The sequence below is a fragment of the Chelonoidis abingdonii genome, chromosome 1 (genome assembly GCF_003597395.2).
Source record: "Chelonoidis abingdonii isolate Lonesome George chromosome 1, CheloAbing_2.0, whole genome shotgun sequence".
Lineage (NCBI taxonomy): Eukaryota > Metazoa > Chordata > Testudines > Testudinidae > Chelonoidis > Chelonoidis abingdonii.
This window is the reverse complement of record NC_133769.1, coordinates 58,222,647-58,244,553: the sequence shown is the minus strand read 5'-3', so window position 1 is coordinate 58,244,553 and position 21,907 is coordinate 58,222,647. Positions and strand designations below refer to the sequence as shown.

The 21,907-nt window shown below is 41.5% G+C and overlaps 1 protein-coding gene across 15 annotated transcripts in view; it reads right to left on the bottom strand.

The window, feature by feature from the left end:
• The window catches only part of PPHLN1 (periphilin 1), a 133,587-nt gene extending 111,708 nt beyond the window's left edge, over window positions 1–21,879 (bottom strand). For 8 of the 15 annotated variants that reach the window (XM_032804602.2, XM_032804612.2, XM_032804609.2 and 5 more), the window contains exons 1-3: window positions 21,799–21,879; window positions 3,593–3,642; window positions 1,147–1,238 (exon numbers count right to left, since the gene is read on the bottom strand). In XM_032804602.2, the coding sequence (XP_032660493.1) occupies window positions 1,147–1,238; window position 3,593 (93 nt within the window). In that variant the 5' untranslated portion in view covers window positions 3,594–3,642; window positions 21,799–21,879. Of the gene's footprint in view, window positions 1–1,146; window positions 1,239–3,592; window positions 3,643–6,100; window positions 6,138–8,190; window positions 8,380–12,182; window positions 12,397–21,798 lie in introns of those variants that run through there. The other 7 variants (XM_032804603.2, XM_075065814.1, XM_032804616.2 and 4 more) reach the window with 5 other exon arrangements.
• Between the last annotated feature and the right edge of the window lie 28 nt (window positions 21,880–21,907).

Genomic DNA, 21,907 nt, shown 5'->3' with positions numbered 1-21,907 from the left:
AACATCACACAACAGCCAAAACACCAATACACTGATCAACAGAAAGAGAGCGCCATATACACCTTGTGACACTAGTTACCAATACCAGTAAGTTACAAAAAGTGCAGGCTGAGAATATGTGATGGGAGGGTGAAATAAGATAAAAGGTAGCCCAGGTCAACTGAACAACCACTAAATCTCCAAGATTCACTAAGAAGAGGGGGAGGACATAAAGTAGACAGCAGAGACTGATACCTGAGGTTTTATGTTGCCAAATACATACGGTGTACCCTGTAATCAGAATTATTTAAAAAATGTTCTTTAAATTCTATTTAACTGCAACAACTCAAAAGCTAAATTTAAAAGTGATTTTGATTTCTCTCTTCCAGATATTCAGATATAGAAGAAAATAGTTTACCTACTTTGTCCTTTTTTGTAGAGTTTTGTAAATGTTTGTGTTTACTTTTAGAGACCTCAAATAGGTAGCTGAAATTCTAATTTCAGAACTGAGAACAAAATTAATTTTGCAAACAGACTGCATGTCATTAACTACACTGTTTCCTTTGTAATTAATGTCCCAATAAGTATCTAATAGGCAGCTGCTGCTAATTTATATTTTCAATGATGTTTAAACTTTTGCTTAAATCTTTGCATCCAGCAACAGCATTGTTTCTTACTGCTCTATGTAAGCCCTTGAGTTCAAAATCTCAGCACCTCAGTCCACTTTTAAAATTTGATAGAAAAAGTAAAAAAACAAACCCAAACAAACAAAAAACAATTATTTCCAGTAAATTGTATAGCCTCAATAAAACCTGGAAGAATCTGAACCGTCCATGTTTAACTGCATACTAAATATATTGAACACTTATGTACAGCAGATTATCTACTTGAAGTACTTCCCAGGGAATATCAACCTGATTCTATACAAAGAGCCATGTTGGCAGACTCTATCGTCCATGTTAACTTCATGGGACTCACAAATTCACAAGGTCTGCCCAGGCAGATCCATTTGCAGGATCAGTACCTTAAATGATAGTCCACAATATGATCTCTGAACATGGAATTAAATGATAAGAAAAAAACTGAATGAAAAGATTCAGCTTTAATAAGTACTATTTTTTAAAAGAAGTACAAGCCCCATATTTAAACAATACAGCATATACTTACATCAGAATGAATTCTTGGTGGGAGTCGTTCTCTTGGAAGTCTTTCATACTCATATCGTCCTTCAGACCACATTTCATCTCTTCTATATGCCACTAAAGATAAAAATTCAAGCAAAAATATACATGTTATGCACAAGTAAGAAGCAAAAAGTATCAAAATAAGAAGTCTCCTACTTCTCCTAATATAACATACTATGCACAGAAAGAAAAAGCACTACGTTCTTTTTGAAAGGGCTTAATTAACACTGGACACTGTCCAGCTAAAAAAATGAAAATGAGTATTGTCCATTGTTTCATTAAAAAGTATTAGACTGGAAACCTGATGACATCATTGCTCTAAGCCTCTAAAATACAAGACTATAAACTATTTTGAAAACTTGGTAAATATGAATATTTTCATAAAAGTTTGATATACCAGCCTGTTAAAAACCTAATTATTTACTATTCTGACAACCATTTACTTTCTCCATACCTGAACTGTGAATGTTGCAATTTGGAACGAAAATAGTCTTTATTGAGACAAAGGGTTTTGCTAGGCTGAAAAAAATCTTGGTTTGACTTTTATAAAGTTGTGCATTGTACAGCTCAAAAAAGACCCATTGCATGTGTAGCAATAATTAGAAAAGTGGGTACATGTTGATTCAATTAAATTATAGGGCTTATTCATGTGATGCACAGGACAGCAGCACTAGGGTGGCCAACTTTCTAATGTCTGAAAACCAGACCTTCTGCCCCGCTTCTTGCCCCGAGGCTCTGCCCACAGCTCCACTTCTTCATGAGGCCTCCCCCACTGCTCCATCTCTTCACACAAGGCCCCATCCCCTGCTGGCTCCTCTACTCCCCACTCCTCCTGTTGCTCACGGCTCTCCCCCGTCAACTTCAGTGTGAGCAGCCCCAAGAGACTTGCAAACCCCACCTGCAGCAAGCCGCCTGGAAGTGAAGGTCAGAAGAGCGCTGTGGGCTGCGCAGGAGCAACCAGGCAGCCCCATGCCTCCCTCTGCGCTGCCTGCCAGCAGCCCCTTTCCTCATCTGATCGAGCCCTCCACACCCCACAGCTGCCTGAGAGTGTAGCTAGGGGAAGCGGCATCTGACAGGGCAGCTTGCATACCTTCCTTCCTGGGGAACGTTCCATGCCCACTGAGAGCCCTTACTCCACTCGCCATAGGTCCCCGCTCTCTGTCTTCCACCACAGCCCTGGAAACCACACTCCTGAGAGGGGCCGCCCACGGCCTCAGCTTGTGCATGTGTGCTGATGCGGGAGCTGCACTTCAGGCCCCAGCAACAGGCTGTCACTCCCACGGTAAACAGACTTTTAGTATCCAGTCAGTACATCTGACCGGACACTGCCAGTTTCCCTGTTCAACCATACTTTCGAAGACCAGACACTTAGGAACCCTAAGCAGCACCAGTCCACTATATACCACTTACAAACTCCACTTGTACAAAAGCCTTCCCCACCAACCCTGCACACAAATGTTACTGCAACATTAAGACTGCACAGTTAAAATCATAGCCAGGAAATGCAAAAAGTAATTCACTCCACTTTCTAATAAGGTTGAGCAATTCCAAAATATTACATTTCAGTTTCCATGTAGCCTTTCTATGGATCAGTTTAGTCATCTGTAAAATTACAAAAGCATGATACAGAACTTAGAAGAGAGCTGTGAAGCTTAGCATGTTTAATGTGTTTTTAAAAACTGTGGTCTGTGACAGAATGCAAAATCTCTTTTTCTTGGAATTAAATTAATCAGAATTTCTACTCTTAAATAATCTGTATAAAGTGAATCCAGGTTGGAGTACCACCATTACTGTAATAAGAAAACCTCACAATCCAGCATGTAACATAATTCACCAAACTTAAGAGATCCAGTAGGAAGTGGCAAAAAATGACGAAAATGGAAAACCCCAATCTGAAATATATTTTGGGATGAATATAGAAATACAAAAGAAAGACATCAATTAAATAAGAGTTTGCTAAAATTACACTTAAATTCTTTTCCTCTTGGGTAATGGTAGTTCCAACTATTAAAACTGAATGGTCCATGGCAGGAAAAAGCAGCCATAGGAGACGACAGCCTACCTGTGACTCCCACAGTACAGATCCTGTACAAAGTCTTTAATGTGGAGAGTCTTTGATAAAGAAAGTAAGGAGCAGGACCATGTCAAAAAGAGACAAACCCACCAACATTTGGAAGGTGAGGACCTATGAAACTTTCTGGTGTAACCTCATACTAGGAAAAACACCAAACAAAACCAAACCAAAAAGCAATTGTACTCAGGATTTTTAAAAAAGAGTAATGACAAAAATCTAGTAAGCTTATTTATTGCACTATTTCTTAACTGTTACCACAAGTTTAGCTACATATGTTTATAACCACAAGTACTAGTTTAGCTATATATATTTTGCAAAAGAGCACAAACAAAAACTTTGCATCTGTATCACTTACTTTTGTGTCTATTTTATCAACCAGTATTTGAAGTCCCATTCAACTAGTTCCTAAGAAATTAAAAACAAAAATACATTAGCAAAACACAAAAAAACCCACGAAAATACAAAACAAAAAAACAAAAAAAATCACCAACCCTACACATTTAAAATACAATACTTTTGCTTTCTCACTATTACTTTTCACTAAGAAAATTAATCCATTCTTTTTAAAATCCAAATCCTAAAATGATGAGCTAAAAGAGATCCAGTGCAGAATGGTCCACTATCTATACCAATATGAGATGTAGCCAGTCAACTCAAAAATACCTAATTTCAATGTCTCAACCTTCCACAGCCAATTAGTCTAGTCGACCTATCTGCAATATTACAGCGTTTTGGCTGCTTTACTCTGATTATAAAGACAGAAATAAGAACCAGCAACATGTGACCAACCAGCACTCCAGACTACCAGTGGTTCATGAAGCACAGCTTAAGAACCATTAGTCCAACAGTAGATCTCAACCTTTGGGGTCCAACCCCATTTTAATGGGGTCACCAGGGCTGGCATTAGACTTGTTCAGGCCCAGGACTGAAGCCTGAGCCCGACCTCCCAGGGCTTAAGCTGAAGCCTGAGCCCCGCTGCCTGGGACTGAAGCCAAAGGCCCACTGCCCGGGGCTCAGGCTTCGGTTTCAGCCCTGGATGGCGGGGCTCAGGACACAGCCCCCCACATCTGGGGCTGAAGCCCTCAGGCTTGGGCTCAGGCTTCGATCCCCCTTCTCAGGGTTATGCCCAGTGAAACCCCGCTATAACGCGATGTTTAGGATCCAAAAACTTCGATCGCGCTAAATGCGGGGTCGCGGTACTGTGGGGTTTGTCAGTGCTCCCAACGCAGTGCATCAATGTGCGTCGCCTAGTGCCCCTAGTGCCCAGCAGAAGAGAGGAACCTCGGCTCCCTGCCTGCCAGGGACAGAGAACTCCGGAGCTGCGGATGCCGGTTCTCTCTGTCCCCAGCAGGCAGGGAGCCGCGGCTTCTCTTGAAGCCGGAGAGAAGCCGCGGCCCCGCATCTGCTGGGGACGGAGAGCACTGGCGCCCACAGCCCCAGAGTTCTCTGTCCCCGGCAGGTGCAGGGCTGCAGTTTCTCTCCCCTGCCATGGTGTTGGGGATCATTGGTACAGTACCGTACTGTATTATACCTTAAAGGGAGCCAACCTGTGATCACGTTATATGCCATTTCACGTTATGGCGGGGCGCGTTATTGAGAGGTTTGACTGTAGTAATCTTTGTGGTTGCTGTTCAATGAAGTTTGAGAACCCAACATAAATTTTCCCTTTACATAAATTTTCCCTAAACTAACTCCCTAGGAGACAGCACTTTCCCCAGCTGTATGAAGTATTTGTACGCAATTACAGTTTCCACCATTTGAGCCAGTCTACATTATAATTACAAATGAGTCAAGGGACTTATTTACAACTTGGTTTCATTTTAGAACATAGATGAGATTTTAACCAAGTTCCATAATCAGGACACGTCCAAAAATTTGGCCCAGTTACAGAACTTAGTTAAGAGCCTGTCTACTCTACTAAATAGAACTGTGCTGTAACTAGGTCTACTCTGATTTGGTTGTAACTGAACTGGATAGGCCATTTGTCATCCTCTCTCTAAACTTTTCATATTAAGTGTCAAATTCCATAAGGTGCTTAGCACTCTCATCGCTTTTTGAAATCACTCAGATATCCTCTTTGTTGTAGTGGTTAACATTAGAGGGTTGTACACTTTGTTGTTTCTATAGGCTGACTGCATTACACCCATCAGTGGCTCTTGCATTCCTCCCTTCCCCTCCACAAGCTCCCTGTGTTCCACCATCCTATTCCCGCCATTTCAGGGACTCCTTGCAACCCCATCCCTCCTCTTATGCTAGTGAATCCATGTGTTCCCCATGTCTACCTTTCAATTTTTCCAACTTTCACCAAAATCCATAAGATTCTGGTCATTGATGTTTAAACCATTCCCTGAAATTTTGAAACTGATCAGACGTAGCATTCAAAAGTTATTGGATTACAAACAAATGCCATCAAATTGAGTGTAAGGCCTTCCTTTGTTTGATCATTTAAGCCACTCCTGGCACTCAGAGGTGTGTGGTTAGCAGTAAGCATTTAATGCCACTTGCTTGATGCATCTTTTGGCATCGAAGAAGTGAGCTGTAGCTCACGTAAGCTCATGCTGAAATAAATTTGTTAGTCTCTAAGGTGCCACAAGTACTCTTGTTCTTTTTGCTTGATGCAGTGACCAAAAAATCCACTCGCCTGTAGTCTTATCAGTTTTCATTGCTACTGCTCTAAACACTATGGGCAGTAGTGAAAGTGGCAAGAATTATCATAAATATTCTGCTGCTGCTTAAGAATGTTTTGAGCAGAAGCTATCCACAGCATAGCAGCCCTCAAAAAGAGAGGCCAAGAAAGGAATAGAGAAAGAGGAACTCACTGTGAGCAACCTGGTTGAATGAATGATAGAGTGCAGATACATACATATGTGATGTCCATCACATCAATGAGGAAACTTGGGGGAGACAACGAGCAACAGGCACACTTTCTGCCGACTCTCACGAGAGTGAATAGGCTCTGCAAGTGGAGTGGGCAAACTGAGAGGATGCTTCCTCTGTCACCCAGCAACAGAGGGAGCTAAACACAGACACACACTACACAGAGTCTACTATGAAAAATTGAACCTGCAAGCAGTTAGGGAGATACCTTTTCTTTCCACTCACAGAGGAAAGTATCAAAGAACACTGCCTTTTCACCTGGGCATTGTCCCTATTCCTGTTTCTGGATAGTAGTTTTAATCCTACAGCTTTTAGGTATCTGGAGAAATTTCCACATCGTAGACTATCTGTGACTGGATAGAAATGAGTAGGCAGACAAATAAACTGAAGGGATAAGACAGAATAGGGAAGTGCAATATAGACAAGGAAATGAGAAGGAAAGAGAAAATTAGAGGAAGTAGTGAATACTCTGCAGGAAAAAAAACAGAAAAAAGGATGAGAGACTTAAGACAACTCAAGAAAAGCACACTATGATCTACCATAGGGAAGAAGGGCAGGGGGGAAAAGAAGAAGTCAGGATTAGAAAGATGCAACATTAAAAGCAAGAGAAGTGTAGTAAGTTCTATTTTTACAAAATCATTAAATAGAAAGTTCACTTGCAACATGGCACCACTGAATACAATACACACAGCTGTTCTATTCCTTTAAACAGTTACAGCCTGATGCAGAGACAAAGAATTTCCCATTTAAAGGGACTGAATTTGAAGGGAGCATTACCCTAATATCTTTCCTACAGTCACTGACAGAATTAATGATTACATAAATTCTGTCATCTTTTTATTTCCTCCACCAGCTTCATTAGTGGATTCATGTCTCATTTTCAAATAACAATTGCTTGTACATTGTAGTATTCTTGTCCTTGAAAATTCTCTGTTGCACAAGCTAAAGTTCTATCAGCATTTATAAAGTGATTACCAATGTGGTATATACTGGCTGTACATGCATTAAAAAAAAAGTCAAGGATCATCATTAAAAAGAAAAAGATGCCAAGAATCATCATTAAAATTTACTCATGGTTGAGAACGTTATGAAGTAAATTGATTTAATTGGGCTGATAAAGATACACAAAGAAGTTAGACACTTTATGAAAATTTCAAAACAGAACTATTTTAAATTTTCATCATAAAAACTACTTAATTTATTCAACGATTTATATATACAATCATAAAATTAAACAGCATAATTTATTTTGAGTTCCAAAGGAAATGAAAAAAAAACTTCTATTGATTTCAGAGGAAGTAAAATTGAGTCTTTATCTCCTTTGTAATTAAAATATTTTATATTTATATTGAAGTTTTCCTTTAAAGGAAATATTCTGTTCCAAGTAGCTCCAATTGTAGAAGAGGCCACGGGTCTATGTATCTAGGTATTTCTAATGCACCAATTACTGTGATATCTGAATGATAGTTAGGATAAAGTTTACAGAATAGTGACTAACTGAACGTCTAAACTTGCTTTAACTTTTGCTCATCCAGCATAAAAAAGTAATTCTATGTAGCCAACCTCCCAGTCAATTTTAAGTGTAATGTCTTTATAAGGTCTAGCACAAAAACTGTGCTGTATGACCATTATTAAGGAAAAAACAATTTTGAATTAAAAGTTAATAGGCTGTAATAGTTTTATTACAAAAGAAAAATGGTCTTTCTAAGGGTTATTTAAAACATTCACGTGCTGAAGGGATGTGCACTAATATACATTTGTAAATAAATAGCTGAAGACTAAAATTTTCAAATAAGAGCTAACTTTACGTTCCTATGTTGGGATTTTCTAATGACTCAAGGTGGCCAATCTATTTTGTTTATCAAAAAAAAGGTTAAGGAGTGACTTGATCACAATCTAAGTATCTACATGGGGAACAGAAATTTGATAATAGATGGCTCTCAAATTTAGCAGAAAAAGATATATCAAGATCTAATGGCTGGAAGTTGAAGCTAGACAAATTCAGACTAGAAATAAGGCACTTTTATTTTTATTTTTTAAAAACCACAAGGGTAATTAACCACTGGAACAACTTACCAAGGGTTGTGGTGCATTCTCCATCACTGATCATTTTAAAATATAGATTGTATGTTACCATAAAAGATATTTTCTAGTTCAACCACAGTTATTGGACTTGGAGCATGAATTAATTCAAGGAAGTCCTTTGATCTGTGTTATAAAGGTGTTCAGACTAGATGATCACCATGTTCCCTTCTGGCCTTAAATCTATGAATGAACAAAGATTTAAGAAGATGAAATGAGATTGTCAAAAATGCACAAGAACATAGGCATTTCAGAAAATTCTTAACTATCTAAATACAGACAGGCTCCTATTTTTAAAAATTTAGCCAAAAACTTCATTCATATGAAGGCAGATACTACATTTTTTTGGGCTCCTGCACAAATAATATCTGTTGATATTTGGAAAGTTTCCAATCAACAGATACTGGATTGCCTATTTGGAATCCTGCTTTAACAACAAATGACAACCATGAAATTCTCCAAATCAGTGGGGCTACTCACATTAGTAAGGATTTCATGAATCAGACCCTAAGATTGTAATACTATAATCAGAATTAACTGTCCTCTCAGTATAATAAAATTTCTCTCAAAGTTGGATACTGTATATTTTGTCTTGTATCCAAACATATGTGATAGATATTGACCGTGCTGCATTTATTAATAGAGAACTTTGACCTCCATACTTTTTCTACTACAGTATACTTTTGGGTTTCTGAAACCTTATTATCCAGATCCCATTATTTCTGGATAACACAGAGGTTCAGATAATAGAGCAGAGACCACCTGCCAGGAAAGGCCATCCTGCTACTGAATGGCTACTGTGACAGTGCAGGTGCGCTCCACAGCTCCACTGTCCATAGGACTAAGTGAGTGCAGCCATGACTGTGGAGCTGAAGAGGACTCCCTGAACTGCCTGTGGGCCAGTGATACCTGATCTCTGCAGGTGCAAAGTGTACAGAAGGTTACTGTTCTGACCAGGAATCTCTGCTCTGCCCCACCAGGACCACAGCCTCCCCCATGCCCTTTGCACGTGCAGTAATCCAGGGAGGGTAGGAGCACGTAGCATGTATAAAGATGATGTTTGGTTATTTCCTATAGTAATATGTTGTAATGTAAGTAGGCCCAAAAATCTACTTCCGAAAAACAGGTTTGACTATAGTCAAGAGAGGCATGGTAAAGTATGAATAAAGTGAAGTTAGACAATTCAGAGATAAGTTAAGGCACAACCCCAGTTCATATTGTAAACATGTTTTGGTCCTAATTGGTTTTTACAAATGTTTTAAATAAAATGTTAATGTTTTGGAAAATGCTATCTATAATGCTAGTTACTGGTCTGGCATTGAGGCAGATGTTAAGATGATGCTTAATGTTAAACAGCCAATGTGAAAGTAGAAAATATTTAATTACAGTTAACGTTCATTAATTAAGTGGCATTATTATAGTTGATTATAAAAAGGGTAGTAAATTGATTTTAGATAGGCACGTCGATCCCCCATCAAGGTACCACTAAAGAAAGAATTATATCCACACTCCTCATCCAAAGGCTGAACAGATATGCATGCATTTTTTCACCTTAGAATGCGAGTATAAATACAGTGCATGATCATATTGTAATGCCTGTTTGCTTAAACTATTTTATATTAAATAAAATCCTTATTTTTATCATTCACTGATCATTCACAGTATTCCAGTAACTTAAATGATCTGTAACTACCCTGGAGGCTCAAACTTTAAGGAATTCAGTTTGGTTTTATTCCTTATGCTTAAATGAGTAATTGGGAACACATAAATCAAAGATTACAAGAGGCAACACAGGAAGCCCTCTGCAGCCTCACTGTTATGGGAGCGAGCAGGGCTGTGACAGCAGAGCTGAGGAGGGCTCCCTGTGCTGCTGCTCCTGCCCTCTCAATTATATGAGCTCCAAATTATCCAAATAAAATCCATGTCCACCCATGCTAGTCAGATAATTGGTGGTAAACTCTACTGTGCTACTTAGGCCTGGTATACTCCTAAAACTGAGATCAACCTAATTACATTGCTCAAGGCTGTGAAAAATTTCACACTCTCTGGGATATAGTGAGGTGGACCTAACTGTATAAGCAGTTGACAGAAAAGATCTTCCATTGACTACTTACTGACTCTTGGAGAAGTGCATTACCTACTTTAATGGAAAAACTCCCATCAATGTAGAAAGCATCTACATTACCATGCTACAGTAGTGAAGACACACCCTGATTTATTTACTGTATCAGTTTATATTGCCTCTGGGTCAGTGGTGATTGCTTTTGCTGAAGTATTCTCTCAGCTAATGGTGTTTCACCATAGGTGGGAGACTAATTCTATTAATACTGTATAACATAAGCTGCCCCTTTGTGGATTGCTGCCAAGAATCAGAGCAAGCAGATCATCACAGCAATAGGTCTTGCTTTGTGCTAGTGCAACAGACCTAATAAAAATGGTTTCCTTCTCCACAAAACAGACTAGGATTATGTGGCTCACTTGGAAGTTTTAGGTTTTGCTTAATTTTTATTCCAGCTTTTCCTCTTCTCAGTAACATGAATAAGATGGAGGGGTTGAGATACATGAGTGACAGCCATCATTAACTTTTGCAATAGTAATCTTTTCTCTATGGGTTTATTGTTGAAGGACCATGCTACAGCAGGAACCCTAGAATTCTCCTTTTATGGCACAAGGTGGGGAGTTATCTTCTCACCAGAGTGATGGCACTTGGCATTTTGTCACTCTCTCCTTCTTTTGTATTAGTCTTCAGCTGGTAGGTTTAGTCCTCTACCTATTATGTGCATAGGTAAAAATTTTAAATGTGAATACTATATGTTTGTAAGTAGGTGGCTGGGAAAAAGAGATTGGGTAAATTTTGAAGAGAGAAATATGGTGCTGAAGGAAAGAGATTTGAAGATAAGTAGAAGAAAGGAGAGGGGAAATCGCTACCTCCTCCCCTGCATAAAAACATAGGGAAAGAGATGAGGGAGGAGAAGAGAGAAGAAACAAAAATAATTCATGGAAAGATACATCATGATTAAGGATATGATTTTGGCACGGGTATTTTTATTAAATAGACAGGACCTAGGCAATAAGTCAATAAATCACAAATGTACATAGGGCAGCATTAGGAGCTAGCAAACGGGGCAACTGCAAAGCTAAGTTATGGGCAGCGGGGCTTGGGCTTGGGCTTTGACTTCAGCCCAAGCCCCACCTGGCGGGGCTGAAGCCTGAGCCAAAGAAGAGGACATCTGTTAAAGCCACAGACTCCGTGATCTCCCTGACCAAATCATATCCTTGATCATAACCTAATACAGGAAAGAAAGGGAAAGCATGGAGTGGAGAAAGATAAAAATATGGAAAAAGGGAGAAAAATTACATTTTTAAAGACGTATTAAATAGAAAACTGATTGACAATGTTACAATTAAATACAGTAAACAGTACAAAACTGTTTTATTCCTTCATCTTACAGGAGTTACGATCTGGGGTAAGTTGCTTGGGTGGATGGCAGCACATTTATTTTTTCACCTGGTTATCGAGCATTGGGTATATTTTTCAATTCCTGATATTTATTCTGGTAAACAGACAGCTGTCTGTCTTTTGACAACTGCAAGCAGCGTGACAAAGAGGAAAAATAAATTAGGCTACCTCACCTATTCCACGGAGACTAAACCTTCCATCATAGTTATGATTTTTCCACCTTCTTGTACAAAAACCAAACAGTTTTGCCCACAATATATGGATAATTTTGGGAGGATATCCCCATCCGGGATTGCGTTCACTGCTCTCTAATCCAGAAACTGAATGGAGGCATTATCCCAGATTTTTGAGTCATTCTCATCCTGGTACCCTTTCTCAAGTTCTGTGGCCACTGAAAATATCCGTGGGAAGGCAGTGCTGCTGTACTAGAAGGATCTCCCCATCAAAGTCTCTGCACTTTCTTGTTTGTAGAATAATGGGTAGATATTACATTTGAACAACTTCACGACACTTCAGACCCTCATACCTGATGCAAACTCTCCATCATGAACTTTAAGTTCCTTGAATGTAGTTTTCTTTGCAGTTCTCTCCAGCCAAGAGTGAATGATTGGGTATGTCAATTTGGGAAACCCACACACAAGATGAATCACTGGCAAAGAACTTTGTTAACTCCGAGGTAATGTTGCCCAGTGGTATATGGTGCCCTTGCAAAACATCAAGTTCAGCAAAATTCAAAACTTCTGAAAATTAGGAAACACAGAGTTAAGGTACATACCCACGCAACCTTAACTCTGCCACCTATGGAGCTGGCAATAGACACTTGGAATTATCTGCATATACTGCAGCTGCATTCACTGATAGGTTTAACTGTATTGAATAGGTTTCAGAGTGGTAGTCGTGTTAGTGTGTATCAGCAAAAACAATGAGGAGTATTTGTGGCACCTTAGAGACTAATAAATTTATTTGAGCATAAGTTTTCATGGGCTAAAACCGATTTCATCGGATGCATGCATGGAAAATATAGTAGGAAGATATATATACACAGAGAACATGAAAAAGTGGGTGTTGCCATACCAACTTCTGAGTTGTGTCCATTTATTCTTTTGCGTAGAGACTGTCAAACCAAAGAATAAATGGGCACAAATCAGACATCAAGAATTATAACATTCAAAAACCAGTCAGAGAACACTTCAGCCTCCCTACTCACTCAATTACATCCCTAAAAGTCGCAATAGTCCAACAAAAAAACTTCAAAGACAGACTCCAATGAGAAACTGCAGAATGGAATTAATTTGCAAACTAGACACCATTAAATTAGGCTTGAATGAAGACTGGGAGTGGATGGGTCATTATACAAAGTAAACACTGTCTCCCCATGCTAATTTCCCCCTCACACACACACTGTTACTCATACCTTCTTGTTAATTGTTGGAACTGGGCCATCATGATTATCACTACAAAAGTTTTTTTTCCCTCCTGCTGATAATAGCTCACCTAAATTAATTACTCGTTACAGTTGGTATGGCAACACCCATTTTTTCATGTTCTCTGTGTGTATATATATATCTTCCTAATGTATTTTTCACTGCATGCCTCCCATGAAGTGGGTTTTAGCCCACAAAAGCTTATGCCTAAATACATTTGTTAGTCTCTAAGGTGCCACAAGTACTCTTCGTTCTTTGTACTGAATAGTGGAGAAATTAGATGGAGCAGCTTGAAAGAGTTGTGACTGTGATAAAAAGTGACCTGAGGAGGACACAACCCTCTGTGAATGCATGTGATCAAAGGAAACAGATACACAAGTACCTTGAAATATCCAGTATATAGCTCATTTCAGCACTGTGTCTCGCCTGTTTCAGTAGCCGGCACAGGTGTCTTCTGGCCATGGGACTGTCAGCAGTTAGGTGGGAGATGAGCATGGTCTGTGAGTTTAATGAAAGGTAAGTGCAAGTATGGTGTTAGATGGTATTGTGTGCATAAGGGTGAAGAGGTCATAAAATTTAGCCGATGTGTTCTGTCTATGCTACAGTGAACGTTGCAGCTGTGCCACTGTAATGCTGTCATATAGACACTTACTATACAGACAGAAGAGATTTTTCCATTGATGTAGGTAATCCACCTCTATGAGTAGCAGTAGCTGTATCTACAACATGGGTTGCGCCAACCTAACCACAGCACTCAGGGAGTGAAATTTTTCAAAGCCCTGAGCATTGTAGCTAGGTCAATTTAAATGTACGTCAGGCCTAAGCGTTTGAGTGTATGACAGATGTAGGTAGTTCCTTTCCAATGCAATACAAAGGCAGTGTGGGTATATATTATGGGTATTGGGACATCACTCTCAGAGGACACAATTAAGGCTGAGTATTTCCTGGTTTGAGAAATCTGAGGTTGAAATACCTTAATTCATTCCTAGTTTTCACAAGTCTGAATTTTACTGAACTCAGCATTCTGGAAGGACATGAAATACCTTAACTCTGCATTAAGTAAGTTTATTTATCAGTGAATTTTCTACGTTTTTTTTTTTAACTATAATCAGAAAGGTTGTTGGTAGGTGTTAGTAGTCATTTAGGCAATTCTAATTATAACATAGGTGTACGGTTGAGACACTGCTGTGGCCAGGCAACAATAACAACACCCGAGAGACAAAGCGGGTGAGGTAATATCTTTTATTGGATCAACTTCTGCTGATGAGAGAGACAAGCTTTTGAGTTTATACAGAGCTCTTCCTCATTTCTGGGAAACATACTCAAGGCAAGTCTATACCACAAAATTAAGTTGACCTAAGTTACGTCAACGCACAACCACTGCAGTTTTATCAGCTTTACACATACACACTAGGGTCCTTGTGTCAACGATGTGCATCTTCACCAGGAGCACTTGCACTGATTTAACGGATAGTGTGGGGCATTGTGGGATGGTTCTGAAAGGCAGCAACAGTCAATGTAAGCAACACATTATCTACACTGAGGGCTCGTCTACATTAGAAGCAGTACACGGTGCCGCTGCACCGATGCGGCGGCGTCACTGTAGCACACCTGATGAAAACGCTCTCTGCCAATAGGAGAGAGCTCTCCCGTTGACACAGCTCTGTCCACACCAACACCTAGGTCAGTGTAACTTATGTCACTTACTGGGTGGTTTATTCACATCCCTGCATGATATGTTATACCGACATAATCTGTAGTGTAGGCAAGCCCTGACACTGCGTCGACCTAACTACATTGACTTAAGCACTAGGTCTCACAGAGGTGGAGTTGTTAAATCAGTGTAGTGGGTGAGTGAGTTGTATCTGTGGGAGCTACATTTTAGTGTAGAGGCTTACAGGGCATAGGATGCCTTATGTTGACTTAACTCAGTAATATAGACCAGACCTCAGAGTGTCACACCTAAAATACAAGGTGGAGCATCTTAGTTAGCATAAGTAATTAATACATAATTCAAGGGACCACTCAGAATAAAGTGGCCCACTAACACACCTCCAATCATAAGGGGGAAAAGGAAGGAAGAAAGGGAGGTGGGAAGTGTTAGGAGCTTACAGATTATTGTAATAAGACATAAATCCAGTACATCTATTTAGTACATGATTTTTAGTGTCTACCAAAGTTATGAATTTAAGCTCCCTGGCTTGTCATTTGAAAGTGTCATGCAGGTTTCTTTTGAGGATGAGGACTGATAAGTCAGCTATAATCACTTAGTGATCATGGCCACAACAACACTGCATGAGATACCACTAACCTCTTACATAGCACTTTTCATTAGTAGATATCAAGGATAGAAACATTATTCCCATTGCATACATGGGGAAACAGAAGCAGAGAGAGGTAAAATGACTTAGCCAAAGTCACCCAGCAGGCGAGTCAAGAAGTCAGGACTAGAGCCCAAGTATTCTCAGTCTACTGTTCAGTCTACCAGTCCACGTAGCTGCTTTGTGATTCGTAAGCATCACCACACCAGAGCCACACAGTGTGTTATAGTGGAATGGGGATAATGCTCATGCCTTGTAATGTTTGGAGTATGTAGCTGCTAATAAGACTAGTGAGAGAAAGCTCAGATATGGCCTATGTCTCAAGAACTTGACAGTTTTATTACACAGTAAGTAAAAAAAATTCACACAAAAAAACTTCAAAAACAGACTCCAACAGGAAGCTGCAGAACTGGAATTAATTTGCAGTGTGGATACCATCAGATTAGGCCTGATTAAAGACTGGGAGTGGCTGGGTCATTACAAAATCTAAACTTAATTTCCCCAATACTAATTTCTCCCTACTGTTACTCAGACCTTATTGTCAACTGTCTGTAATTGGCCACTCTCTTACCACTTCAAAAGTTATTTTTCCTCCCTTGGTATCCTGTTGTTGATTGATTTATCTCATTAGACTGACCTCACACTTGGTAAAGCAACCCCATCCTTTCATGTATTTATACCTGCTCCTGTATTTTTCACTTCATGCATCCAATGAAGTGAGTTCTAGCCCACGAAAGCTTATGCCCAAATAAATTTGTTAGTCTCTAAGGTGCCACAAGGACTCCCCGTTGTTTTTACAGTGGGTACAGTAAGTATGTGAAAGAAGACTGGGATAGGTCTGTCTCCTCCCTCGTAACATATACAGCCCCACCGCATCACTGCCAGCTCACCTTCTCCTTCCCATCCCATATAGCAGGGGTTCTCAAACTGGGGAGCAGGACCCCTCAGGGGGTTACGAGATTATTACATGGGGGGTCATGAGCTGTCAGCCTCTACCCCAAACCCCACTTTGTCTCAAGCATTTATAATGGTGTTAAATATATAAAAAAGTATTTTTAATTTATTGAGGGGGAGGGTCGCACTCAGGCTTGCTATGTGAAAGGGGTCACCAGTACAAAAGTTTGAGAACCACAGACATATAGCCACTAGTGCTTTAGTAGCCAGGGGTATACAAAAAAAAAGCATTAGTAGAATCTGTAAACTTCAAGAAAAAAGTGTTTTTTTTGGAGGGAGAGGGCTGGATGTCAGGAACCTCTTGCTTGAATGACTCCAAATTTCGATCACTAAAACTACCCCGCTCCCCAAACGAGGCATACCAAATTTCAAGATAACCTGTACCCTTATACAGATTTCAGAGCACTAAGAAGAATCCTCCTTTAAACAGAAAAAACCTCCTAATCTTAACATAGTAGACCTAGTGCTTCACTATAATACTGTATGTTATTTATCATCAATAAGGCTACAATTTTGTCATGGAGGTCACTAGTCATCTCAGTGGGTATTTCCATCCTCCCTCACCAGTGCTTAAGAAACACGTGATGTGCATCAAGTACGCCTGTGCACAACTCCCAGCCTCAGCAGTGTCATTTTGACACAAATGACCCCAAATCTAGATCACTAATACTACCCTCCTCCCTCATGAGTAACGCTACAAATCTGTCATGGAGGACACAGATTCCACGATTTTATGAGACTTCTGTGACTTCTTGAAAATTCCAATAATTCAGCCCTGGACATCAGGGCTGGGGCTTTGGCTTCAATAAATCCATGATTTATCATTCCTTGCCCATGTCCTATCTGTGAATTTTAATAAAAATACCTGTGCCAAAACCACAGCCTTACTCATGAGGCACATCAAATTTCAAGGCAATCCAAGTAACAGTACAGATTTTAGAGTTTCTAGAAGAGTCAAGCTTTAAACAGAAAGCTGGCCTTACCTTAACTATAAGTTCTGTTTTCTTTGTTTTATTGACAAGGTTTATTTTAGTCTCCACATCAATACAGAGTACAACCATGGCACTGTAGAGCATAGACCACGTTCACGGCAGTGACAAACTTCAGCTTGGCATGCTCCACGTACGTGGCAGCATCTTGGATTACGTTCTCCAAAAATACCTTTAGGACCACCCCATCCGAGTCTCTTTGTATATCAGGCCCAAGATGCACTTTATACCTCCACAATGAGCCAAGTGGCGAACAGCTGGCTTCATAATGCCCTAAATGTTATCTCTCAGTAACTTTCCATGGTACTCAGCAACTCCTTTGACATCCAGATATGTCCACTAAGTTTACAGACAAAGCGTTAACTATAGCATACCTGGCAGCTCAGTATAATATTGCAAACTGTCAGTCAAGTCAAAGATTCTCTGAGTCTTACATGAAAGTGATCCAAGAGCAAGTCAGACAGAATTTCTGAGAACATTTTATGAAAGATAAAAGAAAGAGCAAAACTTGGTGATACTACAATGCCCAGTGTTTTCAGAATGGTCAGTGATACCAATTGACTTTGTTTTACTTTTTTACATCATGATATATAGGACTTGCCATACTGGATCAGATCGGTGGCAATCTAGTCCACTATTCTCTCTCTGACAATGGTCAGCACCAGAAGAAAGAAAAACCAGTCACCAAGAACTACCACAGTAGGAAGCCTGAGGTTTTATACCTCTTCCAATTTATCATTAACTACAACAATTTTGAATATTCTTGTTATCCATATAAAAGTCTAACTCCGCTTTTGAATCTCACTAAATTCTAAGGGTACTTTCTACACTGGAATAGTTACAGTGCTGCTCAGAGAGCGCTGAAGGGAAACTGCTGTTGTGTGTTCACACTGTCAGATGCTTGTGCAACAAAGCACCTGCAACAGTATTTGAAGCAGTACACTCTGGGCAGCTATCCCACAGAGCATCTCTTCCTCTTCTGCCGCTAAGAGTGGTGGGAAGGCAGAGGGGGTCGCAAGGCATCCTGGGTCTTGTCCTAATGCCCCATGATGCATTGCTTCGCATCCCAGCAATCCCTGTGCTTCCTTCCGCATTTGGCATCATCTTTCAATGGTTTCTGTACTGCATGCTCTGTTCTGCCTCTTCAATCTGCGGGAATGGATCCCGCACTGTTGACCAATATGCTGCTCACTCTCACTAACACATCACAAGTGGCAGTGGAGTTATTCCTTAAACTACAAAGACAAGAGCAGTTCAACATTGATCTTGCCATGCATAGTAGCTACAACACAAGATTGCTTGTGGCATTCATGGAGGTGCTGACCACAGCGGAATGCCAGTTTTGGGCTCGGGAAACAAGCACTGAGTGGTGGGATCACGTTGTCATGCAAGTCTGGGATGCAAAGCAGTGGCTGCAGAACTTTTGGATGAGGAAAGCCACATTCATGGGAGTGTGTGATGAGCTTGCCCCAGCCCTGCGTCGCAAGGACACAAGAATGAGAGCTACCTTGTTGTTGGAGAAGAGTGTGGTGATTGCACTGTGGAAGCTTGCTACTCCAGACTGCTAGTGATCGGTCTCTAACCATTTCGGACTGGGAAAGTCGACTGCTGAACTCATGTTGACAGAAGCATGCAGGGCCATTAATCACATCCTGCTCCAAAAGACTGTGAGTCTAGACAACATGCAAGACATTGTCGATAGCTTTGCACAAACAGGTTTCCCTAACTGTGGACGGGCGACAGATGGTGCACTTATTCCAATTCTGGCACCAGACCACCTAGTCACTGAGTACATTAATCGGAAGGGGTATTTGTCAATGGTTCTCCATGCACTTATGGATCACCGTGGGCGTTTCACAGACATTAACACAGGCTGGTCCAGAAAGGTGCATGACGGACACATCTTTCAGAACATTGGCCCGTTCGGGAAGCTGCAAGCAGGGACTTTCTTCCCGGACCAGAAGATCACCGTAGGGGAAGTTGATATGCCCATTGTGATCCTGGGAGACCGTGTCTACCCCTTAATGCCGTGGCTTATCAACCCATACACAGGGCACCTTGACAGCAGCAAGGAGCGGTTCAACAACAAACTGAGCAAGTGCAGAATGACTGTTGAGTGTGCTTTTGGCCACTTAAAAGCCCACTGGCACTGCCTCTATGATTTAACTGATGTGTTAAAAAAAGTTAAAAGAGCCACACTTTCTACAATAACTAAACTAGACCTGAATTAACATAAGTTCTGATCCTACAGTGTACCCAACATGGAACCACACTAAAAGAGTATGTGGAGGAGCCTGAGTGCCCAGAGCAGTTTGTGGGTTTGGAGCCTTAGCTTCATCCTTGTTCATTTTTAGTTATGACTGAACTTGGAAAAAGTCATCTACACAAAGCTTGCTAAGGGTGAAGGTATATAACCAATAACCACGAAAAGGGGAGCTGAAAATCTTGACACCTTTTTTGTCACATATCAGTTTTACTTTCTTTTAGTTTACTAGTCAGAGATTACAAGGCCAGAAGGGACCAGGGTAACCGTCTAGTCCAGTGATCCCCAAACACTGTACCTCGCCCCACCCCTTACCAGCTCTACGCATCTCACCCCTGGAGCCAGGGCCCCATTGTTACTCCAAGGCCTCAATACAGCTCAAAATTATTTGCGGGTTCTCCCCAACCTGACAAAGGTTCAGCCCCCTCGCACCCTTCTCTCTACAAAGCTCCAGTTCTTTTGTATTTTACAAATATTACTCAATACCTCTTTAAGATAAAAGAAATATCATTCATTTTACATATAGAGGTATGTAACACAGAAAAATCAAGGACAAAATATGCATCCACCTCCAAAAATTGCAGTTTAAGTGATTTGCACACAGGATGCCTGTGGCAGGCCAGAGCTAGAAGCCAGTTGTTCTGGGTCCCAGTCTGCTGCATTAACCACAGATTAGCTATTTTTCTTTCATGCAACATCCTTTCACAGTCAATTTCATCATATTTAATTATTTGCTAGACATATTAACGTGTATGTCCCACAGTACATTGCAAAGATAGATATGCAGAAATAGCCCCATTGTAGAGACAGCATAGGCAAGTGCATAGACTGGTCTTAATCTTTCTATTAGGAACCTCTGTTAATACTAATTTTGAGATTGATCTGACTTTCTGATGGATTTTAGAAAGAATGTAAATTCAATTTAAAACAAGACTTAGCTGCAGTATTAGATAAGACATGAAATGCCACCACTTGGTTCCATAATTACCCCTCCAAACATCAACAGCAGTTTGAACACGAGACCTTCAGACTTACACCACAGAGCTCTACAACCTGGGGTGCTGGGACAATTTATATAGGGAGGGTGCAGAGAGCCACTCAACCAATCTGCAAATATTGCATATGACAGAAATCATTTCCGACCAGGGGGCACTGCCACATCCCTAGTTCCAGCACCTATGTCTACCACTTGAGCTAGTAAACACTTCACAAGTGATTTCCCCAACTGCTTGGTAGCCAACAGGAAGGCAGCATTGGGTATAAGGATGCCTGGTCCTCTTTCCAGTGCTGGGGCAGAAGCAGGGGGTGGAGGGCGGTTAGAGCCAAGCACAGCGTGTGGGTATCAATGCCTCAGGAGGCAGTCTGGTTACTCTAATTTATGAGGCCCCGTGGAACTAGGGTGACCAGATGTCTTGATTTTATAGGGACAGTCCCAACATTTGGGGCTTATTTTTATATGGGCTCCTATTATCCTATCCTATTTGGTCCTGCTTTGAGCAGGGGGTTGGACTAGATCAGGGGCGGCTCCAGGCCCCAGCACGCCAAGCGCATGGTTCGGGTGGCAAGCTGTGGGGGGCGCTCTGCCGGCACCGTGAGGCCGGCAGGCAGGCTGCCTTCTGCAGCAAGTCTGCTGGTCCCACGGTTTCACAGGACCTCCCGCAGGTGTGCCTGCAGAGAGTTCGCTGGTCTGCAGGAGGTCCACCAAAGCCGTGGGACCAGCGGACCCTGCGCAGGCAAACTGCTGGAGGCAGCCTGCCTGCAGTGCTTGGGGTGGCAAAATCGCTAGAGCCACCCCTGGACTAGATGATCTCCTGAGGCCCCTTCCAACCCTAAGAATCTATGATTCCCCCCACCCCCATCCCGATTTTTCACACTTGCTGTCTGGTCACTCTACGTGGAACAGAGGTGGGCCGCACTGACCCGCGGGCGGGAGAGCAGCTGGAAACTTGTGCGCTCCCGGCTCCCTGCTCAGCGAGCTGCGGACAAGCGGCTGCCGCGCTCCGCCCACCGCAAGGGCAACGCAGGCTCGCGGGGAGCCGGGGCAGCTCAGGGTCGCAGCGGTGGCTCAAGCTGCTACCGTGCCCCCCGAGGCACGTGGCTGGGGCGTGGACCCCTGGCGGGCTGTGCACGCGGGCCAGAAAAACCGGAAACGACCCACTCAGCCGTCCCTAGTGCCGCCTCGTGCACTTACCCCCCACGCGCCAGCTCGCAGCGTCTCTCCCCTAAAGCGACAGCGGGCCCGGTTCGTGGTCCCAGGCCCCTTCCGGCGCATATCATGACGTAACCGGAAATACCCACCT